This window comes from Dysidea avara, chromosome 15 (assembly GCF_963678975.1).
Source record: "Dysidea avara chromosome 15, odDysAvar1.4, whole genome shotgun sequence".
In the NCBI taxonomy this organism is placed as follows: domain Eukaryota; kingdom Metazoa; phylum Porifera; class Demospongiae; order Dictyoceratida; family Dysideidae; genus Dysidea; species Dysidea avara.
The window spans coordinates 3,368,042-3,380,836 of NC_089286.1; the positions used below are offsets into that span (position 1 = coordinate 3,368,042).

Here is a 12,795-nt window from a genome sequence, read left to right on the forward strand (position 1 = left end):
TACCCATATTACCGGTATTACCCGTATTACGCATATTACCCGTATTACCCATATTACCCGTATTATTCGTATTACCCATATTACCGGTATTACCCATATTACCCGTATTACCCATATTACCGGTATTACCCATATTACGCATATTACCCATACGTAATACCAATATTACCAGTATTACCGGTATTACCCATATTACCAGTATTACCCATATTACCCGTATTACCCATATTACCCTTATTACCGGTATTACCCATATTACCAATATTACCCGTATTACCGGTATTACCCATATTACCGGTATTACCCTTATTACCGGTATTACCCACATTACCGGTATTATCCATATTACCAGTATTACCCATATTACCGGTATTACCCATATTACCGGTATTGCCCATATTACCCGTATTACCGGTATTACCCGTATTACGCATATTACCCGTATTACTCGAATTACCAATATTACCAGTATTACCCATATTACCAGTATTACCCCTATTACCGGTATTACCCATATTACCAGTATTACCCATATTATCCGTATTACCCATATTACCCGTATTACTCGAATTATCAATATTACCAGTATTACCCATATTATCGGTATTACCCATATTACCAGTATTACCCGTATTACCCATATTACCCGTATCACCCACATTACCCGCATTACCCATATTACCCGTATTACCCATATTACCCGTATTATGCATATTACCCATATTACCCGTATTACTCGAATTATCAATATTACCAGTATTACCCATATTATCGGTATTACCCATATTACCAGTATTACCCGTATCACCCACATTACCCGCATTACCCACATTACCCGCATTACCCATATTACCCGTATTATGCATATTACCCATATTACCCATATTACCCGTATTACTCGTATTACCAATATTACCAGTATTACCCATATTACCGGTATCACCCATATTGCCGGTATTACCCATATTACCAGTATTACCCATATTACCCGTATTACCCATATTACCGGTATTACCCGTATTACCCATCTTACCCATATTACCAGTATTACCCGTATTACCCATATTACCGGTATTACCCATATTACCGGTATTACCCATATTACCCATATTACCGGTATTACCCATATTACCGGTATTACCCATATTACCGGTATTACCCATATTACCTGTATTACCCATATTACCAGTATTACCAATATAATACCATTTATTACCACAGGATATTAGTATTACATCATAATGATGTAATATAAGGACATGATACACATATACAGACCAATTAATACGGCGGTTTGAAATATGGGTGAAGCGAGTTTATGAGGAAGCGGTGAAAGCCTTTCTTAATGGGCTGTATGGGCCAAAAAAAAACAAGACAGCTGGCCTCGTAGGCTACCAGGTATAATGAGTTCCATTGAGTTGAAAGGGGGGGCATGTCCACACTTACGCAAACAAAAATTAAGAGCACCTTTAAGGAGAATTTGTATAAGAAAATGCTATAGACAAACTATAAAACAGTTAAGAAAATACTTCCATGCATTATTAGTGGGCTAAAGTGGTTTGTACGAGCTATGCTTCATTAGCAGTGCATAGCAACATAATTACTGAATTATAAAACACTTCAACAATTACAAAATACAATAATTATTTAGGTTTGCTACATGATGCCTGGTTTTTAAAAGTTTATTCTAAGACTAAATATCTTACTTGTAATATCAGTGATGTTTCCAACTGCTGTAGCAATGTTTCCTGGAACAACATCTCCACTTAGTGCTGAAGGAATAGTAAAACTAAGATCAAATGTTTCTGATTGTTCTGCAATATTGTCCATAGTAACTGGTACATTAATTGTAGTAGTAGTGGCTCCAGCAGTGAAGGTGGCAGTGATAGGAGTAGAAGTATAGTCCACTCCATTACCTGATCAGTCAACACTAACTAACTAGTCAGTCTAGGACACACATCTCTTACCCTCAGCAGATAATGGTGTCTGGTCAGATGGTGTAACAGTAACAGAGATATCTCTGTCAGCAGTACCTCCTCTCAACAACAATGATACAGGAACAATACCAGATGACTCAGAGCCAGTGAACACATTCTGAGAAAACTCCACCATTAACACTGTATAGTGATAAATTGATAAGTATTAAATACACTGTAAATTTGTAGTCTAACATGTGATAGATGATTTGCTTGAGAGCAAAAAAAAGTTGTGTGTCGGTGCATGCATGCGTGGTGTGTGGTGTGAGCGTGTGTGGTATCTAAAATTCAGAGAGTTTATGCAAACTCTGGAAATCAACATAATCTGATTAACAATGTGGTTTCATGCATCCTTTAAATAGATAGCCATCTACCTTTTACTTTGAAGGTTTTACCATTTAAACATATGGCCTCACATTACACCTTTAAAAGACTTAGCTTCTAATAATAGACTGAAGTTACTGTAATTTGTGAAGCAAAACAAAATAACAGCAAAGTGCAATGTACACCTAAAATATACTGAGGGAATTAAAGTTCACTATTAATTTTAGTATGTACAATAATAACAAATTATCTAGCAAATGCAAATTGTAACAGTTAAAAGTGAAATAGGGATCCAAGCAATAAAAAGTAGTGAAACAAGAGATGAATGATGGTATTTCAGCATAGTTCAGTGGGAAAATCCCTACATTGGTGTGTTATAACAGTCATTTGTTCAATGCCAAAGTAGGGATTTTCCCACCAAGCCATGCTGTAATGCCAACATTCATCTCTTGTTTCACTACACATTATTGCCTACTTCATTTTTAAATTAATAATTTTAGTTTGTTTGGTTTTTTGTTATAGCTTACAGCTATAAACGTGTGGCTGTTCTATTAGAGTGACTGCTGTATTAGAGTATCACAATTCATCCCCTCACCTACCAGGGAGCATGTCACTATTTCATATTTTCATTGTGCATTATAATACAGCAGGCCAATAATAACAGGGTGTGTCACCGTGATAGATTGTTAAGTGGTGTAGTCTTGGTGCTTGATTGTTATTAATTAATCAACTGATATCACGTTAGTAGGCAAGGTCTTGAACCTATCATGAAGTTGCAAGTACCTACCAAGCGTAGCATTTAAATACATTTGCAGCACCTAAATATGCTGCTCAAAGAAAGTGTTGATAGGGAAAAGTAACACCTCAGTATGGTTTTATTGCATAGAAAAGAAATAAGACTAGCTTGATTGAAGATAAAAGCAAAGACAAGGCACAGAAGGCACACGAACCCCAAAAAGCACATCCCACTGGTGAGTTAGTGATTGTGGTGTAAAATGGTGGCTGTGCGCTGCTTTGTTTGGCCTCCAGCCTTACAACCATGGTCAGGCAGGCATGCTGGAAGGCAGCCAGACAAAAATTTGAGTTTCAGTGTTTTTTTATAATTCTATATCTGGCCACCTATAAGAGATTTCTTGTTTTTGATGCTGTATTTGATGTTAGATGGACTAATATTATTCCTAAAGGTGGTTTTCATCATGTAAGATGTTTCTAGGGTGATTTTAAAGGTGTCATTTTAGGCAGCACACATCATTTTGAAGGGATCCCTACTTAAACAGTACTACAATTATGATTAAAATGCTATCATTGAGGAAAGAATATCTAATCCAAAACAGCCAAGCTGTAAAAAAACAGTGCGGCCCTCAAAAAGGCTATGGTGAAAAAAGATGTGAAATCCAAGGTGGCGGCCAAGAAATGGCTGTGATGGTAGATTAATGGTAAAAATTTTAATAACGACAATTCAGGTGAATTTTTGTGCCGTTTGGTCTTGGCAAAAAATTCACCTAAATTCCCATTATTAAAATTTTTACCATTAATCTACCATCACAGCCATTTCTTGGCCGCCACCTTGGATTTCACATCTTTTTTCACCATAGCCTTTTTGAGGGCCGCACTGTTTTTTTACAGCTTGGCTGTTTTGGATTAGATTTCATTTCTTTTTGTATTTCTATACCCCAAAGCCGGCCATAGCGGCTTTGGGACTTATTTAACCTATCTTTTTTTCTTTACCATAGGAAGAAGAAAAGATGAAGCAGATGTACTTTAAATATTTCTGATTTTATCAGTAAATGTACAAATTATATATATATATATATAATACATATATTTATTACAGAACTCTCCATGGTGGTTTCTTGGTAACTGAACACTCTACAAGGTGACTTCTTCTTGCTGCTCTCTCTACAGGGTGAATTGTTTGTATCGGAATAATCTACAAGGTAACTTTTTCTAGCTGATCTCTCTATAGGGTGATTTGTTTGTAGCTGAACTATCTACAAGGTAACTTCTTCTAGATGATCTCTCTACAGGGTGATTTGTTTGTAGCTGAATTCTGTGCAGGTGATTTGTTTGCAGCTGAGCTCTTTACAGAATGGTTTCTTTGTAGCTGAACTCTCTACAAGGTAACTTCTAACTGGTCTTTCTACAGGCAATTCGTTTGTGGCTGAATTTTCTACAGGGTGATTTCTTTGAAGCTGAACTCTCTACATGGTGGTTTCTTTGTAACTGAACTCTCTACAAGGTAATTTCTTCTAGCTGATATTCTAGCTGATCTCTCTACAGGGAGATTTGTTTGTAGCCAAACTCTCTATAGGTGATTTCTTTGTAGCTGAACTCTTTACAAGGTAATTTCTTCTAGCTGATCTCTCTACAGGGAGTTTTGTTTGTAGCTGAACTCTCTACATGATGGTTTCTTTGTAGCTGAACTCTCTACAAGGTAACTTCTTCTAGCTGATCTCTCTACAGGGAGATTTGTTTGTAGCTGAACTCTCTACAGGTGATTTGTTTGCAGCTGAACTCTCTACATGATGGTTTCTTTGTAGCTGAACTCTCCACAAGGTAACTTCTTCTAGCTGATCTTTCTACTGGATGATTTGTTTGTAGCTGAACTCTCTACAAGGAAACTTCTTCTAGCTGATCTTTCTACAGGGAGATTTGTTTTTTGTAGCTGAACTCTCTACAGGTGATTGTTTGCAGCTGAACTCTCTACATGATGGTTTCTTTGTAGCTGAACTCTCTACAAGGTGACTTCTTCTAGCTGATCTTTCTACAGGGAAATTTGTTTGTAGCTGAACTCTCTACAGGTGATTAGTTTGCAGCTGAACTCTCTACATGATGGTTTCTTTGTAGCTGAACTATCCACAAGGTAACTTCTTCTAGCTTATCTTTCTACATGGTGATTTGTTTGTAGCTGAACTCTCTACAAGGAAACTTCTTCTAGCTGATCTCTCTACAAAGAGATTTGTTTGTAGCCAAACTCTCTACAGGTGATTGCTTTGCAGCTGAACTCTCTACATGGTGGTTTCTTTGTAGCTGAACTCTCTACAAGGTAATTTCTTCTAGCTGATCTCTCTACAGGGAGTTTTGTTTGTAGCTGAACTCTCTACATGATGGTTTCTCTGTAGCTGATCTCTCTATAAGGTAACTTCTTTTAGCTGATGTCTCTACAAGGTCACTAGTTTGTAGCTGAACTCTCTACATGATAGTTTCTTTGTAACTGAAGTCTCTACAAGGTGACTTCTTCTAGCTGATTTTTCTAGAGGGTGATTTGTTTGTAGCTGAACTCTCTACAAGGAAACTTCTTCTAGCTGATCTCTCTACAGGGAGATTTGTTTGTAGCTGAACTCTCTACATGATGGTTTCTTTGTAGCTGAACTATCTACAAGGTAATTTCTTCTATTGATCTCTCTACAGGGCGATTTGTTTGTAACTGAACTCTCTACATGGTAGTTTCTTTGTAGCTGAACTCTACAAGGTGATTTCTTCTAGCTGAACTATCTCTTTCCATAGTTGCATGAACTCCCTACAAGGTAACTTCTTTTAGCTGATCTCTCTACAGGGTGAATTGTTTGTAGCTGATCTCTCTACAGGGTGACTTGTTTGTAGCTGATCTCTATACAGGTTACTTGTTTCTTGCTGATCTCTTGAATTCTCTTCAGGGTGACTGCTCTATTAGGGTGGCTGCTCTATTAGAGTATCTCGATCTCGCACTTGCTGCACCAAGTTGGATTTCGTGTTATAACTCCGTGGCTTTAAGTCTGATCCTTCTACGCCATTGAAGATCCTTTCTAAGATGATTGCTCCATCTATACAGCGATTTTCAAAGCATTACCCCAAGCGGTTTATCTGGTAGGCGTGGCAAGTATAGTAGTTTTTATTAGCTAATGTCGATTGCATAATTGTTACACACTGTTGGTTTTTTCATTGTATCTTCCTGGTTTTTAGCTCGATTTCTTTCAAACCACAAAAGGTTTGAGGTTCAATAGTTAACCTATTCACCCACCGCTTTTCAGCTTCTTCCCATACGCGGTTTACCCTGTAGGCGTGACAACATATTGGTGTTATTTTTCGTGAATAAGCGCTCATAACTCTTTTGCTGTTTATCGTATTCCAGCCAAAGTTGGTACAGTGATGCGCCGTTATACCCCCCTTCTGTGTGCCAAATTTCAAGGCAATCGGATATTGCGTTCGCGTTTTATAGCAGTTTTTGTAAGTGTGCGAAAAGAGGAAGAAAAATAAGAAAAAAAAAAGGAAGAAACTAAGCCAATTTTTGAAGTCGCATATCTCGGGAACGCTTGAAGCCATTTCGCTCAAATTTGGAATGTGGAGTGCTGAAGGTGGAGGGAATGTCCACAGCAAAAATCGTCTTGTTGCATCAAGGCATCACAGAGCTATGGAGGTGCGAAAATTGCGTTTTCTTTCTTCCTGTCAATATACTCACGGGTGTTGCGCGCCGGCTTCTTGGGCCGCACGACACACTACCGTGTGTCTTGATTTATGGTTCTGCCACAGAGATGTTTGATACCATAGTCAAATCATTGCGACCGGATCTGTGAAAACCTGACTTCTTCATTACATACAAAAGCGAAATCAGTGAAGAAAGATTGAATGCGTACTATCACTTTGACATGATGTTAATAGGTGCCTGTAACTTATGTATCCTTGGATGAAACAAAGATTTTCAAGCTCCTCTTGCATAGGCAAATAATATGATAGCTGACTTTTCATTATTAGACCCTTTCTTCACTAAGAACAAATTGTTCAAAATATTTTTTAATAAAACACAAGTAATTCACCCTGTATTCAATGTTTATATTGTAAATTTTACAATTGTAGATGATACAAGGGAAAACTCACACTGCAATCGATTCCCCCAATTCATGGTAAACACAATGGTGCAAATTTCAACTCTGCATGTTAAAGTGTTTGTAAGTTACAACCATTTTAGTAAGCACCTGTAATTTATTTTCCCTCTACTGGCTGAACAAATCTATATTTTCTGCTGTTGCTACTTTGTAGAGCTGTACCTCCCAAAGTTATTAGCATATGAGACTGAAACTTTGCCAGAGCATACAGTCGGCTAAGTAGATAATAGATATTAAAATAAACAGGAATTCAAAAATTGAGTAAAAATTGTGTTAGGTTTTGCAGATCTAGACAAATTTGCATTAAAACAGTCAGTGAAGCACTTCTTGGCTTGAGCACTATTTAACAGTGATTGTATTGACAACAACTTATTGACATAGTCAGTACGAAAGCTGTACTGTCAAATTTACATAAGCCAAAAAACATATGCACGGCTCCACTAGACTGTGTTATCAGCTAACCACCAACAAAGTAACAATATTCCTTGGACAATCATAGTATAGCAATATCCAACTTCTCCTGTCTTTTAATTATACACCTCTGATCTGAGCAGGTTTTATACCACAACACAATTTATAACACATCCATGGTAGAACTAATCCATGGGATTTGTATCTGATTTGTTATATAACATCCAAGGGTCACACGGACAATGTCTACTCAGTTAAATGATGATTGGAGTCACAATCAACAGTACGTTGTGAATACAAATGCAATAAATTACAATTACGCAAAACAGTGCATGCAACAACGTAACTAATAACACATTCTTTCATACATATGTAACGTTATTACAGTTTGTAATAAAAGCGACTCCTAATGTTATATACAAAAACAGTTATGACAAGTGACAAGTTAAATAATAGGCAATAGATAATGCAAGTATTACTCACCATCATCATCCACCAGAGTAATGATAGTTTGACCAGCGCCATCACGAGTAACACCACTAGGTAATGTACCACTCATGATAGTGAGAGTGAAGTCTTCATCATCTTCTAATATATTATCATTGTTTATTGGAACACTAACTGAAGCACTGGTGTCTCCAGCAGGAACTGTGACAGTGTATGGTCCAGAATCATAATCAACACCTCCTCCTGTAACATTATTACTACTATTAACATTTTGTGATGATGTTACTTCACTCACTAGTGGCAGTATTCTCATTATCTCTAACTTGCACAGTAATATCAGTTGATGATGGATTACTGAGAACTAATACAGGTTGTGCTGGTCCAGCATCTTCATCAAAACTGTATGTTGACTGACTGAACCTCACAGTAGCAGCTACAATTACACATTATGAATAACAGTCACACATCTAATCCATCATATATTATAAGCCATTACTGTACGACTACTGAAGTGGTGTATGTATGTGTATATCAATCATTGTGAAGTCTGTTATCAGTATCGTAGCCAAACTGGGCAAACCTGGTCATTGCACAAGCATCAGACTACCTTGCCCAACAATCAGCTGCAATTTGTTAGTTACCCTTGTACAATCACAGATGTTATGACAACTAAGTAGCTGTTCATCAGTGCATTCAGCCCACATATTCACTCTAGGTACTAATTCATTGCTTTCCTTTCCAGCTAGCTAACAGATTTTCCATGAGGCCGTCCCTTCAAGTAACTGGATTGTGGTACAACAAAAGGGAGGCAATAAATAGAAGTGAGATCATGTGATTTCATACTGATTATAAACCATGTGCACTGTGACAAGGAGTGAGAGTGGAAGACACAGAATTGGCATAGAATCTTCCTTTAGTGCGGTGAGCAGTGTACCTTTGGATTAAGTTGTATTGTGGTGTGGTCATAACTTGAATCAGAAAATAGAGACAAGGCAGTCTGGAAGTATTTGAAACTTGAGCACCTGGATTGGACACTGGGGTGGACACTATGCATGATGTATAGTGACAGTATATACTGATAGTTCAAACAGCATGAAATACTAGTTTAATCTGTCCTCTTTTTCTGTTTATAGGCTGACAACTCCAGTATCACATGATAGAACATTATATATGCTTTGTTAAAGTTTCCTCCTAGTTGTGTATTAAGACACAGCTGTAATGTATTTAGACTCATTTACAGGTTTACTAAATCACTTGATTACCTGACATGTTCACTTATTCACCTGCCCTCAAGCAATTTTTTGTATATGAATATAATTATAACATGAAAGGCACACTGCAGTACTTGATAATACTGTAATACTCTTCTTCTCTGTGTTCCGCAAATAATTCTGGACAAATAGTGGACTAAGCGGTGTATCTACTGTAGCTCTAGCCGTTATTCTGGTTACCAGTTGAATAATTATTTTTGTGGGTGCTGTAAGTACTTCGGGAAGAAACCGTTCTGTTGTTCTGAATTGCTCTTTCACCCCCCACAACTAATGCTATGGCTATAAAGGTACGCACTATAAACCATAATCTAAATAAGTTAGACACTGCGACCAATGGGAACTAAACAATTTAGTAACCCCTCTAACCCTTAGTAGCACCCTCGCTGCACTCGGGACGCTACAGCCTAGGGCCATCAGGGTTACTAAATTGCATAGTTCCCTTGGTATTGGTGTCTAACTATTATGTATTAAGAAGGCCAACACCATCCACCCTCGCCATGAACAGAGAAAAGAGTGACCACTAAACAGCATCATCCCATGATAGCTGGCTTTAAGTGTTCATGTGTGTGTGTGTTCGTATGTGTGTGTTCGTGTGTGTGTGTGTGTTCGTATGTGTGTGCTCGTATGTGTGTGTCTGTTCATGTGTGTGTGTTCGTGTATGCATGCGTGCGTGTGTGTGTGTAGTGTGTGTACGTGTGTGTGTGTGTGTGTGTGTGTGTGTGTGTGTGTGTGTGTGTGTGTGTGTGTGTGTGTGTGTGTGTGTGTGTGTGTGTGTGTGTGTGTGTGTGTGTGTGTGTGTGTGTGTGTGTGTGTGTGTGTGTGTGTGTGCGCGCGCGTACACACAAATGTCATGTTGCGCAAGTAGGTGTGTGACTCTGTACATCCAGTACTGCTCAAATGAAATGTCGTCTTGCAAGAATGCAAACAATTTAAAAACTCACTTATTAAAGGGAGTGGCACCTGTCTCACTCATCAGTATTCATCCCATTTCGTTTGGGATGAATACCCATGAGTGAAATAGTGCCATTCCCTTTAATAATTAGTAAGTTTTTAAAATCATTTGCACTCTCACGAGATGATATTGCATTTGAGCAGTGCCGTATTCATTCATGTGTATGCACTGTACCAAACTACTAATTCATTGTAAAGCAGTACATTAATAAACCAATAGTGCTGGATATGACACATTTGGAATTACAACATGGCCAAACTGATAAACTGAAAGAAGGAATAAATAAAGCCTGTTAACCTACACATTAATATTGGAATAGTTTATCACTGAGATTTCAATAAATATGTCAGTCACTTACGATCATTATCCAGTATATTGACAGTAGCACTACCAGGATTACCACGAGTGACACCAACAGGTAATGTACCACGCATGATAGTGAGAGTAAAGTCTTCATCATCTTCTAATATATCATCATCATTTATTGGAACATTAAACGACATTCTTATGTCTCCAGCAGGAATTGTGACAGTGTATGGTCCAGAATCATAATCAACACCTCCTCCTGTAACATTATTACTACTATTAACATTTTGTGATGATGTTACTTCACTCACTAGTGGCAGTATTCTGATTATCTCTAACTTGTACAGTAATATCAGTTGATGATGGGTTACTGAGTACTAGCCCAAGTTGTGCTGGTCCAGCATCTTCATTAAAACTGTATGTTGACTGACTGAAGTTGACAGTAATAGCTGGAAGTAGACAATAGATCCTTGTTAACACAATTATTGTCCATAGAAACATTACCGATATATCACTACTGTAGCTCTTAATATGAAAATTAGCTGTTATTAAAAAATGGTACAGCCTTCAAGTTGTGAAAAGCTACACTATCAAATAGAAGTAGCTGCAGTGCACAACTAGTAAAATTAATGACATTATCATCACTGTAGATATTTCTTGGCTGCTACTTCTGATTTCATGTCTTTGTGCAATACTTTGGCTTCACCCTATTTCACAACTCAATGGTTTTGGCTGATTATTATATAGCAAATTCCAAAGCTGTTTGTAGTTGGCTTGTGGGCTTGCTTTAATTTTTATACAAATGCTCCTCTAACATTTCTTATACTTAATGCCTGCATAACTACTCCTAGTTTTAAACGTGTATGTAAACAACTATTCAGTTATTTACAAACACCATGAAATTAACTATTTTAGCTAATTATGTACAATGGCTACAGCTAAATGTATTTTATAATTCACAAAATATTATTTTTTTGCTTAATTTGTTTAGGAAGCATAATTCGAACAAACCACATTAAACTACAATTACGCACACAGAAGTGTCTTCTCAACTGTTTTATATCACATAAATTCTTTTCAGAAAGCCTCAAGGCCGCCTTTCATCTAAAGTAACCTTTCAACTCAAGGGAATACACTATCTCTGGTAGCCTACAAGGCCTGCAAAGTTATTTTTCAGGTGTTAACCAAAAGGGAAGGTCATTTACAAAGTCTGTAGAGAGTTGTCACACCCATATTTTAGACCACTGAGAAGACACCACCTCAGAGTTTACCTGCAAGTATAACATAGGCTTTTTATTTAGCCTTTACTTCTCACAGACTGGCTGCTTTTGCCCTTTGATGATTTCCTCACACGAGTGCATACAAACAAAAATAGGTAGATGCATAGATAAGTACAAATACATTATTATGAAAACAATTTCAGTAGAGCAGGCATGCCCATATGGGGGCACGCAACAGGTTTAAAAATAACGCATGCATATTTGTAACTTACAATCATCATTGTCTATAGCTACTGTAGCTTGACTAGTACCACCAACACTAACACCAGTTGGTAGTGAGGATGAGTCAACTTCAATTGTAAATGTTTCACTTCTTTCCAGTATATTATCATCATTTATTGTGATGCCAAACGAAGCACTGGTCTGTCCAGCAGTAAAAGTGACAGTGTATGGTCCAGCAGTATAATCAACACCCCCTAGAGAGTGATAAGTATATAATTTGTACAAATTAAGGACAACATGTAAATGGTCTGTCATAACTAAATCAATGACATTGTCACTAATACTTACTTGTGGCATTAACTGCTGTATCACTGACTTGAATAGTAATATCAGTTGATGATGGGTTACTGAGAACTAGTTGAGATTGTACTTCTCCATCGTCTTCACCAACCCTGTATATTGCTCTACTAAATGACACAGTAGGAGCTACAACAAAAAGAACAATAATATTCATTACACTATATGCATCAGATCGCTTACAGTCATCATCCAATATTGTTGCAGTTAGAGTAGCACTTGATGATAGTGTAATTCTATTAGGTAGTGAGGATGGGTCAATGGTGAGATTAAACATTTCACTGGCTTCAAATATATTATCATTATTTATTACAACATTAAATGAAGCAGTGGTCTGTCCAGCAGTGAATGTGACAGTGTATGGTCCAGAATCATAATCAACACCTCCTCCTGTAACATTATTACTACTATTAACATTTTGTGATGATGTTACTTCACTCACTAGTG

General features: G+C 37.4%; 1 protein-coding gene across 1 annotated transcript in view; it reads right to left on the reverse strand.

Annotated features, from left to right (window-relative positions):
* The window catches only part of LOC136245212 (adhesion G-protein coupled receptor V1-like), a 66,533-nt gene extending 55,719 nt beyond the window's left edge, over window positions 1-10,814 (reverse strand). Inside the window, exons 1-5 of the mRNA XM_066036709.1 lie at window positions 10,602-10,814; window positions 8,316-8,453; window positions 8,057-8,263; window positions 1,968-2,117; window positions 1,707-1,916 (exon numbers count right to left, since the gene is read on the reverse strand). Coding sequence (XP_065892781.1) covers window positions 1,707-1,916; window positions 1,968-2,117; window positions 8,057-8,263; window positions 8,316-8,453; window positions 10,602-10,746 — 850 coding nt within the window. The 5' untranslated portion in view covers window positions 10,747-10,814. The remainder of the gene's footprint in view (window positions 1-1,706; window positions 1,917-1,967; window positions 2,118-8,056; window positions 8,264-8,315; window positions 8,454-10,601) is intronic.
* Window positions 10,815-12,795: the final 1,981 nt, after the last annotated feature.